This window comes from Cynocephalus volans, chromosome 16, assembly GCF_027409185.1.
Source record: "Cynocephalus volans isolate mCynVol1 chromosome 16, mCynVol1.pri, whole genome shotgun sequence".
NCBI classification, from domain to species: domain Eukaryota; kingdom Metazoa; phylum Chordata; class Mammalia; order Dermoptera; family Cynocephalidae; genus Cynocephalus; species Cynocephalus volans.
Window position 1 is genome coordinate 34,406,410 of NC_084475.1, and position 16,116 is coordinate 34,422,525.

The window sequence follows — 16,116 nt, forward strand, 5'->3', positions numbered from 1 at the left end:
CAACAATGTTAATCACTTTTTTAGAACTAACACAGCAAAGATTTTCAAATTGGTAGCAGCAGGTCCCTTTTGTGGGTCATGAAATCAATTTAGTAGGTCATGCCCTGTTTTTTTTTTTTTTTTTAATTGAGGCAAACAGAAAAGAAAATAGAAAACGCATTTTCATTTAGCATATATACTTTTGTACTGAGAGTCATCATATAAATGTTATTTCTTGTTTCACTGACAAAAGTTTGAAAACCACCATACATCTACAACTTACTGAAATCTACTTCTCTTGATTTGAGGTATGTGAATAGGTGTTTCCAGATTCTTCAAAGGAGTCTTCTTCTATCTCTTATAATTCTGTTCCTTATTAGTTTGTGAAGAATCATCTCATTGCCAACTAGGAATTGCCTACAGTGGTTTAAAAATCTCAAGCTCTGCAATACCAGTTAAAAATGATGGAGCCAACAGATGTAAAATGCTAAAAATAAATTGGAAGATGTACAGAGCACTAACTAATTTAGTATGCACTTTCTCAACTTTCCTCAATGCTATAAGCAAGGGCAGAGAGCTGAAGAGCCATTAACAAGCAAATTAATTCTAACCACAGAACAAAGAATACTCAGGAACCAAACATATGAGAGACCTCTAAAGGTTGAGGAACAAGATGGGGCTGAAAAAAAGTCTATAATTCTGCTTCTGCCTAAGATGTACAAAGCTGGAGAGAGAGCAATCCCAAACCCTAACAACAAGAACAAAACAGATAAACTAGAAAATCATAACTTTTCTTAAAAGCTAGAGAAATCTGAGGTCACAGGACAACAAAGCACCCTAAAACCTAAAGAAAAACAGGTACCACCTTCAAGGAGAGACAGAAAATAAGGACCAGCTCACTTGTGGTAGAGAGCAGAAGAAAGAAATGCTAGGTACCATGAAAGATAGATAAGAATAACTCAGCTAAAATGATAAAGGTTGACTTGTGGACTAATGTGAGATACAGAATCCCTAGGAGGCACAGACATAAGAGAGTTCACACTCAGCTGTCAGCACCACGCTCAGCCAGTGAGCGAACCGGCCATCCGTATATGGGATCCGAACCCGGGGCCTTGGTGTTATCAGCACCGCACTCTCCCGAGTGAGCCATGGGCCGGCCCCTGAGTTCACACTCAGCTGAAAGCACTTCATGGGCCTCTGCTGGAAGCTCATGAGAAAGACAGGCAAAGTGGAAAACCAGTGAAAGATTACCTTGGTATAACTCTGGAAAAGAGGAGAAGCCTCCACCGTAGAAAAGGCCCAAAGCACCACTACAATTATCCTCTCTCAAAATAAAAGCCTTAAGACACTAGGGTAAGGGCAATAAACCTTGTCGCCCACAGGGCACAAGTGAAGATACACTATCCTAGAAACAGGTTAGGATAAAAGCAAACTGTCTCTACAGCTGGGGGAAGAACAGGAAACTCTCCTGGAACCAGACTATAAAGGTCTCCTTCTGCTGGGGCAGGGAAGGATATTCAGTCCCACATAGGAGCCACCAAAGATAACAGTCAGACACTATGGGGAGGATCACAAAAAATGCCCCATTTCTGAGACCTTAAGAAACAGGCCTAGGTAGGACTGAAAACAGACCAGGACAACTGACAAGCCTACCCTAAACTTCTTCCCTTCCCTTCCTCCCAAATACTCACCATGAAGCTCACAAGCACTGAGAAACAAGCAGCAGTAGTTTCCAACATCAAGGTAAGAGCCAAGAATGTGGAAAGAGAACTTTCTGAGGTGCAAGAGTAGAGGGAAGGTCAATGGCTGAGCATGAAGCAGAATCCCAGCAACACAGCCCCACCCTAAGCACAATATAAAACTCAAAGAATATGAAACAATAATATAGTAAAGGGAATCACATTAAACAAGAAAATTCAAACCCAGCTCAGCTCTGCACTAGACTGACTAAACCCCCCAAGCTAATAATAGCCTAGCAGAAAATTCCAGACATAAAAACTATTTACCTAAGTCTCTATTATCCTATATATGATGTCTGACATTCCATCAATAATTACAAGATGCTCAATAAAAGCAAGAAAAGAATAACATATAAATGACAAAGCAATCAACAGAACCAGGCTTGCCTATAAAACAGATTTTGGAACTATCAGCCAGGGAACTGTAAAATACAATGACTAATATGGTAAAGGCTTCTAGTGGAAAGGTTGAAGACATGCATGAACACATGATTAATATCAGCAGAAAAATGAAAAAAAAGAATAAAGAGTCAAAGGGAAATATATTAATAAAAAATCACAGTAACAGAGATGAAGAATACTTTCAGTGGGTTCAACAGTAGATTCAACAGAACCAAGGACAAAAGTCAGTGAACTTGAAAATAGGTAAATGCAAATTACTGAAATACACTGAGAAAAGAATGGGAAAACAAAGTGAACAGAGTATCCAAAGTTTGAAGAATATCTAAACAGGAATCTAATAGTAATTTTTGTGGAATCCAAGAGAAAGAGGAACAGGGAAGATGCTGAGGAAGAGGAAAGGGGGGAGGGAAAGAGGGTGATAAAGAAGAAAGGGAAGACGGGAAGGAGAGAGAGAGAGAAGACGACAGTAGCAGAAAAACTCTCTGAAGAGATAAAGAAAAATAATGAAAGACAGATCCACCCAAGTACCTCAGAAAAACCCCAAACAGGACAAATATGAAAACACAATTACACACACCTAAACACACCATATACAAATCCTGAAGGCAGTCAGAAAAAGATGACAAGTTATGCACTGAGGAACAAAGACAAGATATATAGCAGTCTTCCCATCAAAATTATGTATAACAAAGAACAATGCAGTTATGTCTTAAAACAGTTTGAAAGAGTGAAACAAATTGTCAATCCAGAATTTTATACCCAGCAAAAATATAACTCCAAAAATTAGGGTAAAATAAAGGTTTTTTCCCCCCAGCTCCCTTCTCACCTCTGCCCAAAAAGCTAAGAGAATTCATTACCAACAGACCTGCATTATAAGAAATGAGAAAGTTCTAAAGATAGAAATAAAAAAGACAGAAATTAGAAACTACATGAAGAAATAAGTTCCAGAAATGGTTACAACGAAGGTAAATATAAAATAAAAATCTTTTCAAAAAAATTAATTGCTCTAAGGAAAACCATCTAAACCAAAATCAGCAGGTATACATTGTGGCTTTTCAACATGTGTAAAAGTAAACCATTTGACAATAACAAGAAAGATGAGAAATAGAAATTGGAAGTATAACAAAGTAAGACTCTTACACTACACATAAAGCAGTAAAATATTATTGAAAGGTAGACTGTGATCAAAATTATTTATTGCAAACCCTAGGGAAACCATAAAATGAATGATAATTCAAAATCAGGCAAAAAAAATCAGGGAGGTACAAAGAATACAATAAACAAAACAACTAGAGAATAAAAAACAAAGAGAGAGCTGATTATAATCCAACCATATCAATAATTAGTTTTTTTAAATGACCTAAACACAAATTAAAAGTCAGAGATTGTCAGATAGATAAAAAAGCAAAATCTTGGGCCGGCCCCATGGCGCACTTGGGAGAGTGCGGCACTGGGAGCGCAGCAGTGCTCCTGCCATGGGTTCGGATACTACATAAGGATGGCCGGTGTGCTCATTGGCTGAGCGCGGTGCGGCTGGTCACAAAAAGACAAAAAAAAAAAAAAAAAAAAAGCAAAATCTAAATATATGCTACCTACAAGAAACCCATTTTAAAGAGGAAGACACTGATTAAAAGTTAAAGGATACAAAAAGATATACCATGCAAACACTAATCAAAGAAACCTGGAGTGGCTATATTACTACCAAAGTAGACTTGAGAATGAGGAAAATTACCAAAGATAAAAGAGGCATAATCACAAAAGAGTCAATTCACCAAGAAGGCATAAAAGTCCTATATATGTATGTACCTAAAGAGAGCTCCAGAACATATGAAGCGAACATTGAGAGAAATGAAAGGAGAAATAGACAAATCCTCAGTTATAATCAGAGACTTGAACAATCCTTCCTTAGTATTCAATAGAACCAGTAAACAGAATATCAGTAGCATGAACAATTCTATCAACCAAAGTACTTACCCTAATTAACATTTATGGAACATTCAACCCAGCAACATCTGAATACACCATTAACTTCAAGCATTCACCAAAACTGACCACACATGTTCTAGGCCATAAAACAAACATCAAGTTTAAAATAACTGAAAAGGTTTTGTCTCTGACCACAATGGACTTAAACTAGAAAGTTATAACAAAAAGAAATCTGAAAAACCTCAAAATATTTGGAAGATAAACAACCTACTTCTAAATAAACTATAGGTAAAAGAGGAAGTCACAAGAGAAATTAGAAAATATTTTGAAATGAGTAAAAATAAAAATACATCAAAATTTGCAGGATGCAGCTAAAGTAGTGCTTAAAGGAATATTTATAGCAATAAATGCTCACAATAGAAAACAAGAAAGCTCTAAAATTAATAATCTAAGCTTCCATCTTAAGAAGAGCATATTAAATCCAAAATAAGCAAAAGGAAGGAAATAAAAATGGTAAGAGCAAAAATAAAATAAAATAAAATTGAAAACAGAGAACACTCAATTGAACCAAAAGCTGGTTCTTTCAAAAGATCAATAAAATCAATAAATCACGAGCCCGACTGATCAAGAAAAAAAGAAAAAAGACAAAAATTACAATCTCATATGTAAAGAACCAGACTCAGATGGCCACATACTGTATGATTACATCTATATAATACTCTGGAAATGGAAAAAGTATATGGAGAAAATGCAGAGCAGTGATTTTCAGGTGCTGGGATGGGGAGAAGAGCTAACTACAAAGGGCAGGAGTGAATTTTTAGGAGTGACAGGCCTATACCCTGAAGGTATTGGAAGTTATACAACTGCATATGTTTGTCAAAAGTAACAGAACTAAAAAAGTTAAATTTTACTGTAGGTAAATTATATCTCAAGAAACCTAACTTTAAAAAGTAAAAAACAAAACAAAAACGAATAAAACAGAACAAAAATTAATAAAGAATTCTATACAGGGGTTACTGAGGCCCCTATAACCTCCCAAATATTCCAAGCACCTTCCTGCTACAAGGTCTTTGTAGTTGCTATTTCCTCTACCTGCAATCCATTTAGATTTTTGTCAAATGTTTCTTCTACAAAGAGTCATTTGATAATCCTAAACTACGACTCAAATCATTATCTGTTACATTATCCTACATTATTCATTTTCAAAGCATTTATTCTTTAATATTATTTTATATTGCTGATTATTTATTATTTACCCCATGAGGAGAGGGCCTTCCTATCTTTTGTTGGACTGTAATATCCCAAATACTATTAAATTAATTAAGAAAAAACCAGAATATTCTCTGTAAGTAATATGAATGGTTATATGACTGTCCCTCCCTGAGCCTAACAGAAAAAATTTGCTTAAGGGATTGCTTTAGAGCAGAGAGGCTGTGGCCTAGGAGACACCAGGTACAGATAAAGTGTAAATAAAATACCATACTGAAAAGTGGGTATTTTAAGTAAAAATTTGTATACTGAATGGTGAGGCCTCCATCCTTCAACCATTGGCTCCTAGAATCTAGTGTCAGGTTTATACTTATAAGACTTTCCTGAAAGAAAAGTGACTACCTTAAGAGGAAAAAAGCTTCAGATACTCTCTATTTGTGAGGCCATAGAACTGCTGGATCAATGCCTAATCATCTATCATGATGTCTACCAAAGTCTCACCCACACAAAGCTTCCAGTCAGCTCTGAATATCTAGGCAAAAGGACAAAATCCTTTAGAGGGGAGAGGAAGTCAAATTGTCATTAGCAACATTAGGCCATAAGACATGAAGTAACATGTTTAAGATCACCCAGGAAAGAAAATTCAAGCCAAGAATCTACAATCCAGTCAAACTGCCTGCAAATATTGTTCCTATGACCCCTGCCTGAGAAATCTACTGGAGAATGAAATTTTGAGAAGTCAAAATGATTGGTAATATCAGCATAAAGACAGGTGAAATCTCACTTGGTTAGAGTGTGATGCTGGTAACAAAAAGATCAAGGGTTCAGCTCCCCTTACAGACCAGCAGTCAAAAAAAAAAAAAGACCAGTGAAATTTTCCATTTAACAAATGAAGAAGAAATGTTCCAATTGGTATATTATTATCTTACAACCCCTACTGAAATACAGGTGTCATAAATTTGTTTAATATAGTTGCTGCCTTAGCATCCATTTTTAGGCCTCACATAACTTGTCTGAAACCCAGTCACACCCCACCACCTTTGGCCTAGTTAAAACTTCCCCTCACTATGTGGTTGTCTGCAAAATAGCCCTTGTTCCACACACCAACAAACCCCACAGCTGCTGACCACTATAAATCTATTGGTCAGCATCAGAGAAATGTAAGTTCCCTCTTCACACATTTTCTTAAGCCAGCCAATCCACAACCCCCTTGGGAAAGCCTAAAGGATAATGCCCATGGATTTTTAATAAAGCCACAGGCCCAAAGGTCCTCTCTCTTCCTCTTTCTTCCTATCTCTCTCCCCTCAAACCCTCAGTGGTTAAGTTCCCTACTGCCTCCAGACTTCCCATCGGCCTCCCGTCATGGGCACCCCTCTTCTCTCATGGATCTGCAGTAATAAAATGCCTCTGTCATTTCACGTGTTTTGTTGTGCTGCTTCCTCTGTGTGTCACTTGACCAACACACTGGCACCTAGACCATGGCTACCTTGGGTTATGGCGACTCTCCAGGCAAAGACCACAACAAACGGCTTCTAATATTAAAAAAAGAAAGACAGGTACAAACTATGTGCCTCCTTTGAACAACCAAAAATAAAGTATCTTGCCATCCAAAAAAGTTCTGAATCTCATCATGCCTTGAGCTTTAACTATTAATTTACAAAAAGTACAGAGGAAAGAGGAACTTGTTGAATATCATAAAAACACAATCAGCAAAATCCAGGCTGTGGAAAATTCTACAGAATAAATAAGATAGCAACAAATGGTCCCCGTAAGAAAAGGGGGGGGGGATTACTAATTCATTAATTAATTGAAAGAAATTTACAAATTAAAATAGACTTAGGAGGCATATCAATCGAATACACTGCATGCACCTCCTTTGGATCCGAATCCAAACAAACTAAAGGAAAAGAATTATGAGACAGTCAAAAAACACAAGCACTTACTGGATGTTTGAAGACATTAAGAAATGGCTGCTTAGTTTTTAAAGACAAAATACCAATGAAATTTTTGTTTTAGTAAACCTTGAATGAAGATTCTAACATTTATATGGAAGCACAAAGGCCCAAGAACAATTAAGACATTACTGAAGAAAAGAAACAAGGTGGAAGACTAATTACAAGCTTAGGAATTAAGCTTAATAATTAAGTCAGTACGGAATTGAGAGGCAGTATAACATGGTTAAGAATACAGTATAAGCTAAAGAGCCAGAATGTCTGGTTCTTACATTCAGTCTATCAGATGAAGCTCTACTTTTTTATTGTGTGACTTTAAGAAGTTAATCTTTATGTGCTTCAGTTACTTTACCCATCCAATTGAGAAATGAAGTTCCAATCTCAATGGGATTGTGATGACTAAATAAGTTAAAATAATAGCTATTTCAATAAATGATGCTAGAAAATTAAGTACTCTGTGGAAAAAAATTAAATTGAACCCCAGCTTCAACTATATAAAAAAAAATCTTTACCGGTGAATTCCATCAAACATTTAAGGAAGAAATTACACAAATTCTACACAAATTTTTCAGAAAATAGGAGGAGAAAACATTTCCCAACTCAGTTTCTGAAGCTAGTATTCTTAGCCTGATAACAAAGTCAAAAAACTAGAGAATAATTAGAAATACTTATGGACTTAATACCAAGAATTAACAAGCATTAAAAACTGGTATTTCTTAAACCTTCACTTCCAAAACACTTTTCTGTAAATAAGATATGAGAAAATAACTCAATTTCTGAGACCATCATGTCAGCTAGAATCCTTTCCACCTTATGGTACACATTAATAACAACAGTATTTATACCATGGTACTACAGTAAATAGAGGTTGCTACTTAGGACACAGTCAAATCAACTGAAGGCCCCAAACATTAAAGCTGTGGGGCTCAATATATCCATATACCTAAAACCCATTCAGGGCACAACAGTGTATCATAGCACAACAATTATGAAGCTCTGACATAGGGCAAAAAGTTTATGTCTCTATGGTTCTTTGACATGTGGAGAGTTACTGAACAAGGTGGTTCAGTACATCGGACTCAAAGTCAAGAAACTGGGGAAGGGAAATGGGAGTAGGGCAAGAAGACAAGTGAAAAAAAGATTTTTTATTTTGTAGCTTTTTGTAAATTAAATTTTTACCTTGTAGATACAATAAAAATAAAATTACAGAGAAAAAAAATCAATGGTTAGTGTTATATCAGTTGTCACTACTTGTATGACTTTTAGTAGACCCCTTTATTTCTGGGAACTTTATTTTCTAGATAGAAAAACTAAAATGGATAATCTACCTCTTAAATGCTGCAAAACTATAATTCTTAAAGTAATAAAAGCAAATCAAATTGTGGCTTGTGGAAAATTTCTTGTTCCTTATTCCTACTGAACTATGCTCGATGTTTTGGGACTCTTTTTACCTCATTCTAAATAAGCCATAATAAAAATATATAAACAAGAATTTTTTTTAAACATAAAAATCAGATCATTACTATATCATCAGTATTATTGTTTATGTCTACTTCTCTATTTCCTTTCTTCCTGACATACTCCAAACGCTGACATTCTGACTCAACAAGTACTCCAGCTTTTCCTGATCCTATTTGATATTCTCTCATTCCCTTAAATATACCATTCTACCTATGCCTCATTATTCAAGAATTACCTGTCTAACTCCACAACAGTATCTAGTCCAGGAAACTTACTGTTTTACAACCAGTAACAAAATACCTACCCTTTGACCACTAAACATCCAGTTCAAAGGACTCTTTTAACATTATAACAGCTATACTAGTAAGCATACATGAAAATAAACTTTTAAAAAATCTTTTTTATTCGATTAGACTTCAGGCTCTCTGATCTCTATCTGAAATGCATGATGAGGTCAGAATATTTGAAGAAGAGAATAAAAAGAAAAACTGTGGTATTTACTACACCCCCTCCTAATACTTTGTTCCAGGAGACTTACTTATACTTACTCATTTATGAGATACTGTAATCCTCATTTTACAAATAAAGACACAAAATCCGAGAAGCACAGGTAAGATAAAAACAATTAGGCCTTACTCCAAACCCATGCACGTAATAAGCCACATTGCTAAAATCTGACAAATGTCTAACTAATTGATACCTATGACCACTCTTAAAGGACAATCACATATAATGATGTACTATTATTTAATAAAAACAAATTCTTACCTTTTTGTATACAGCTGTTGCATCAGAATCCAAAACAACTATATTCCTTAACTTTGCATTTATTTCAGTTACTGAAGGCCTCATAATCATCTCAGAATCAAGTCCTGAGGGAATAAAAGGATGACTAATTGCCCTTTCTTTAATTTAACAGTATCTATTTTTTTTGTAAAATTTTATTACCTTCAATCTTAATTTCAGAAATGTTACGTTTCTGATCTTGAATAAAGATCCTTAAACATGATAATTCTGCTAGGATCTGCAAGGTAATAATATCCTCATTTGTGGATAGTTTTAAAGCTGCAAAAAAAAAATTCATATTATAAAACACAAGAAAAAACTTTTAGTAGTTACCTCCCTATACTTATAAAGTAACTGAAATATCACCACATATAATAATAAAACTAGAAAACACCTGATTTGCAATTCAATTGAACGCAAGGGAAGATATTTTCTACTCCAATTGGGGTTCTAAAAAATAATCACATCTAATGAAAACAAAAGCAAGTAAACAGACAAAACAAAACACTGTTCCTAGAGGAGACTAAACATTTGAAACTAAGAAACTGTAGCAGTTCCTAAATCTTTTGAGGCTCAATGATTACTAGGAGATACTTATTATTAAATTGCAACTTTTTACCCCTAAGTACTGTGATCAAAAAATATACCTGACATTACTCAAGTTTTGCTAGTCACATTTTCCTAACCTAAAACAATTGTTATTTAATGCACAAATTTTAATCTAAATCAAATACTTCTACTGTACAGGCATACCTTGGAGATAGTGCAGGTTTGGTTCCAGACCACCGCAATAAAGCAAATACCGCATTAAAGTGTTAAACATTTTCTGGTTTCCCAGTGCATATAAAAGTTATGTTTACACTATAATACTGTAGTCTATTAAGTGAGCAATAATAGCATTATATCTAAAAACAAAACAAAACAAAACAATGTGCATACCTTAATTTAAAATACTTTATTGCCAAAAAATTCTAATGATCATCTGAGTCTTCAGCAAGTTGTAATCTTTTTGCTGGTGGAGAGCCTTGCCTCGATGTTGATGGCTGCTGACTGATCAGGGTGGTGATTCCTGAAGGACGGGATGGCTGTGGCAATTTCTTAAAATAAGACAACAATGAAGTTTGCCACATCGACTGACTCCTCCTTTCAAAGATGTATTCTGTGGCATGTGATGCTGTCTGACAGCTTTTTACGCACAGTAGAACTTCTTTAAAAATTGGAGTCAGTCTTCTCAAACCCTGCCGTTACTTTATCAACTAAGTTTATATAATATTCTAAATCCCTTGTGTCATTTCAATAATGTTCACAGCAACTTTCATTAGGAGTAGATTCCATCTCAAGAAACCACTCTCTTTGCTCATCCATAAGAAACGCATCTGTTAGTTGTACCATGAGATTGCAGAAATTCAGTCATATCTTCAGGCTCCACTTCTAATGCCAGTTCTCCTGCTATTTCTACCACATCTGCAGTTACTTCCTCCACTGAAATCTTGAACCCCTCAAAGTCATCCAGAGAGCTGAAATCAACTTCTTCCAAATTCCTGTTAATGTTGACATTTCGACCTCCCATTAACCAAGGATGTTCTTAATGGCCTCCAAAATGGTGAATCTTTTCCAGGTTTTAAACTTGCTTTGCCCAGATCCATCAGAGGAATCACTATCTATGACAGCGATAGCCTTATGATGCATATTTCTTAAAAAATAAGACTTGAAAGTCAAAATTACTCCTTGATCCATGGGCTACAGAATGGATGTGGTGTTAGCAAGCACAGAAACAACATCCATCCCCTTGTACATCTCCATCAGAGCTCCCAGGTGAATAAGTGCATTGTCAATGAGCAAGAATATTTTGAAAGGAATCTCTTTTTCTGAGAAGTACCTCTTGACAGTGGGCTTAAAACATTCAGTAAACCATGCTATAAACAGATGTTCTGTTGTCGTCTTTGTTGTTCCATTTATAGAAAACAGGCAGAGCAGATTTAGCATAATTCTTAAAGGCCCTGGGATTTGGGGAATGGAAAATGAGCATGAACTTCACCTTGAAATTACCAGCTGTACATATTAGCCCCTAACAAGAGACTCAGCCTGTCCTTTGAAGCTTTGAAGCCAGGCATTGACTTCTCTCTAGCTAGAAAGTCCTAGATGGCATCTCCTTAAAATAAGCCTGTTTCACCTACACTGAAAATCTGTTGTTTAGTGTAGCCACATTCATCAATTATGTTAGCTCAACTTTCTGGGTAACTTTTCTACATAGGCACTTGCTGTTTCACCTTGCACTTTTATGTTATGAAGATGTTCTCTTTCCTTAAAACTCATAAACCAACCTCTGCTAGCTTCAAACTTTTCTTCTGTAGCTTCCTCACATCTCTCACCCTTCACAGAATTAAAGAGTTAAGGTCTTACTCTCAATTAGGCTTTGGCTTAAGGGAATATTGTAGCTGATCCGATCTTATATTCAGACCTCTAAAACTTTCTCCATGTCTGTAATAAGGCTGTTTGGCTTTCTTATCACTCCTGTGCTCACTAAAGTAGTACTTTTAATTTCCTTTAAGAACGTTTCCTTTGTATTCACAACTTGGTTAACTGTTTGGCACAAGGGGCCTAGCTTTCGGCCTATCACAGCTTTTGACGTGCCTTTCTCGCAAAGCTTAATCATTTCTAGCCTCTGATTGAAAGTGAGATATGTGTGACTCTTCCTTTCACTTTGAACACTTAGTGGCCATTGTTGGGTTATTCACTGGCCTAATTTCAATATTGTTTTGTCTCAGGGAATAGGGAAAAGGTGGAGATGGGGGAACGGCCAGTGGGTGTAGCAGTCAGAACACATACAATACTTATTTATTGAGCTCGTTGTTTTATACAGGCACAGTTTGTGGCTCCCCAAAACAATTACAATAGTAACATTAAACATCAATGATCACCATAATAAATAAAATAATAATGCAAAAGTTTGAAATATTGCAAGAATTACCAAAATGTGACACAGAGACATGAACATGCTGTTGGAAAAATGGTGCCAACACTGGGTTAACATAAACCGTCAATTTGTAAAAAAAACACAGTATCTGTGAAGTGCAATAAAACAAGGTATGCCTGTATAATATTTATCTAAAATCATTAAATATGCAATAAACAAAAGCCACATTTTATTCAGCAATAATCAGCTTCCTTTACTATTATTTTTAAAATTAACCGATATATCATGAATCCTTCTATATATTAATTGAGGCAATAGAATTCTGAAGCCAATACTGGAAGTACAAAATAAAGCCAGAGTCTAAATTTATTAATCTACTTGGTAGAAAAATTTGAAGTTGAATTTTAAGGAAACATACCTAATTTTTTAACAACATCCCCTTTGTCTTCAGTCTCTGCAATATGCACTGAGGCTGATTTTTCCTCTGACTGCGGAAGGATATTATTAAAATAATTTATTGTATTCAGAAGTGCTTCAGTATGTAGATGAATATCCAAAGAGGAAAAATTCACCTAGAGAAGAAAGCTGATTTTAGTAATGGGTCAATTATTATTTGCTTGTCTGCTCTGTATAAGGCAATATTCTTCATGGGTTAAAGGATACAATTTACAATATTCCATTTCATCCTTAGGGATCTTATAATTTAAGTTAGAAAATAGTTTTCTTAATATATTTACATAGAAATAGAAATGCAGTTTTTAACTAAAAAATAAATTATTATCCACTCATACCTTAATCAGTTGTACAACATTGTTATAGGTACTTTTCAAGTTGGGTACATTCTTTTCAGCCTATCCAAAGAGAAAACAAATCTGTTAGACTATCTTAGGAAGACATGTGCATATAGAATTACATGAGAGTCCTAATATACATTCATATAATTTTTCCAGCTGCTTATATACACATAATTACCTAAACAAGCAACTGCTTCACCAGAGCAAAGCAACTGCTTCACCAGAAAAAAAGAAATTTGGTAAGTATGGGACTTTCTGGAACATAGCAAGTATTCAATAAATGTTAAGTACTATCATTCTTATTATCAACAGGAAATACTGAATATTATCAAGTGTGGAGAATGCATTTAGTCATCAACAATTCTGTACAGTTCTTCCTAATTCTTCCTGTACTTTAAAAAAAATTTCATGAAAGAAGTGTCTACAATGTATCCAAATGCTATTTTCTTTTAAAAATTTATTATATCATTTATACAGCCTAAAGCCTCTAAAAAAAACTCTTAAGAGCTGATAAATGATTTCAGCAAAGTTGCAGGATGCAAAATCAACACACAAAAATCAGTAGCATTTCTATACTCCAGCAATGAACATGCAGAAAAAGAAACCAAGAAAGCTAGCTCATTTACAATAGCCACCAAAAAAATAAAATAATTAGGAATAAAATTAACCAAAGATGTGAAAAAAATCTCTACAATGAGAAATATAAACCACTGTTGAGAGAAATTAAAGAGGACACAAGAAGATGGAAAGATAGCCCATATTCTTGGATTGGAAGAATTAACATTGTGAAAATGTCCGTACTACCCTAGGTGATCTACAAATTCAATGCAATCCTCATCAAAATTCCAATGACATTTTTCTCTGAAATGGAAAAAACCATCCTAACATTTATATGGAATAACAAAAGACCACAAATAGCCAAAGCAATGCTGAGCAAAAAAAATAAAGCTGGGGGCACAGTAAAACCTGACTTTAAACTATACTACAAAGCTATAATAACCAAAACAACATGGTATTGGCATAAAAACAGACACATGGGTCAATGGAATGGAGAATCCAGAAATCAACCCATACACCTACAGCCATCTGATCTTTGACAAAGGCACCAAGCATATACACTGGGGAACAGACTGCCTCTTCAGCAAATGGTGCTGGGAAAACTGGATATCCATATGCAGGAGAATGAAACCAGACCCATACCTCTCACCATATGCCAAAATCAACTCAAAATGGATTAAAGAATTAAATATACACCCTGAAACAATAAAACTCCTTAATGAAAACATAGGGGAAATACTCTAGGAAGTAAGAATGGGTACAGACTTCATGAGTAGTACCAAAAAGCACAGGCAACTATAGGAAAAATAAACAAATGGGATTATATCAAACTAAAAAGCTTCTGCACAGCAAAAGAAACAATCAACAGAGTAAAAAAGACAACCAACAGAGTGGGAGAAAATATCTGCAAAACATACATCGGACAAAGGATTAATATCCAGAATATACAAGGAAATCAAACAACTTTACAGCAAAAAAAACAAGTAACCCAATTAAAAAATGGGCAAATGAGCTGAATAGGCATTCCTCAAAGGAAGATATACAAATGGCCAACACATGAAAAAAGGCTCAACATCACTCAGCATTCGGGAAATGCAAATCAAAACCACAATGAGATACCATCTCACTCCAGTTAGGATGGCTAATATCCAAAAGACAGAATGATAAATGCTGGCAAAGCTGTGGAGAAAAAGGAACCTTCCTACACTGTTGGTGGGACTGCAAAATGGTGCAGCTTTTATGGAAAATAGTTTGGAAGTTCCACAAACAATTACAGATAGATCTACCATATGACCCAGCTATTCCACTGCTGGGAATATACTCACAGGAATGGAAATCATCATGTCAAAGGGATACCTGTACTCCAATGTTTATTGCAGTACTATTTACAAGAGTTGGAACCAGCCCAAATGTCCATCATCAGATGAGTGGATACAGAAAATGTGGTATATCTACACAATGGAATTCTACTCTGCTATAAAAAAAGAATACTACCATTCACAGCAACATGGATGGACTTAGAAAAAATTATATTAAGTGAAATAAGTCAGGCACAAAAAGAGAAACACCACATGTTCTCACGTATTTGTGGGAGCTAAAAATAAATAAATACAAATGGAGGAGGGTGGGGAACAACACACAACAATCACAATTCATTGAACTTGTTAAGACAAGTGAACAGATATGATGTTGATGGGGGGGGAGGAATTGGTAAAGGGAGACAAAAATCAACTACATTGTATACAGATAAAATAAAATAAATAAATAAAAATGCACTCTCCAAAAAAAATTACATCATTTTTTATTGACAAGTCATAATTGTATATACATTTACGAGGTACAATGTGATGTTTTGATATGTGTATACAATGTCAAATGATTATATCAGACTAATTAATATATCCATCATCTCACTTTCCTATCATTTTTTTGTGGTGAGACATTTTAAGTTACTCTCAGATATTTTGAAATATACAAAATATATCAGTCTACTGTCTACTTCTATGAGTTCAACTTTAGATACCCCATATAAATGAGATCATGTGGTATTTGTCTTTCTGTGCTTGGCTTATTTCACTTTGCACAATGTCCTCTAGAATCATTCATGTTGTTATAAATAACAGGATTTCTCCCCTTCTTAAGGCTAAACACTATTCATTGTGTATATATACATTTTCTTTATCCATTCATTTTCTTTAGATCTAGAACATGTCTCTAATATAAAAGCTATTTAATGCATATGCAACAAAAATCTTAAAATATCTATATCAATTATGGATAGCAAAAACAGTCAAAAGAAATGAAATGCTCTTTCAGCGTTATTCTAAAGTAATTATTAAAATAATATGGGACTTACATAAAAACAGGTCACTGAAAACATGGAATAAATCAGA

At 34.9% G+C, this 16,116-nt stretch overlaps 1 protein-coding gene across 5 annotated transcripts in view; it reads right to left on the reverse strand.

Moving 5' to 3' along the window:
- VPS13A (vacuolar protein sorting 13 homolog A) overlaps positions 1-16,116 on the reverse strand; it is a 270,889-nt gene that overhangs the window by 144,504 nt on the left and 110,269 nt on the right. For all 5 annotated transcript variants that reach the window (XM_063081395.1, XM_063081392.1, XM_063081391.1 and 2 more), the window contains exons 28-31: positions 13,163-13,222; positions 12,790-12,943; positions 9,617-9,733; positions 9,437-9,540 (exon numbers count right to left, since the gene is read on the reverse strand). In XM_063081395.1, the coding sequence (XP_062937465.1) occupies positions 9,437-9,540; positions 9,617-9,733; positions 12,790-12,943; positions 13,163-13,222 (435 nt within the window). The remainder of the gene's footprint in view (positions 1-9,436; positions 9,541-9,616; positions 9,734-12,789; positions 12,944-13,162; positions 13,223-16,116) is intronic.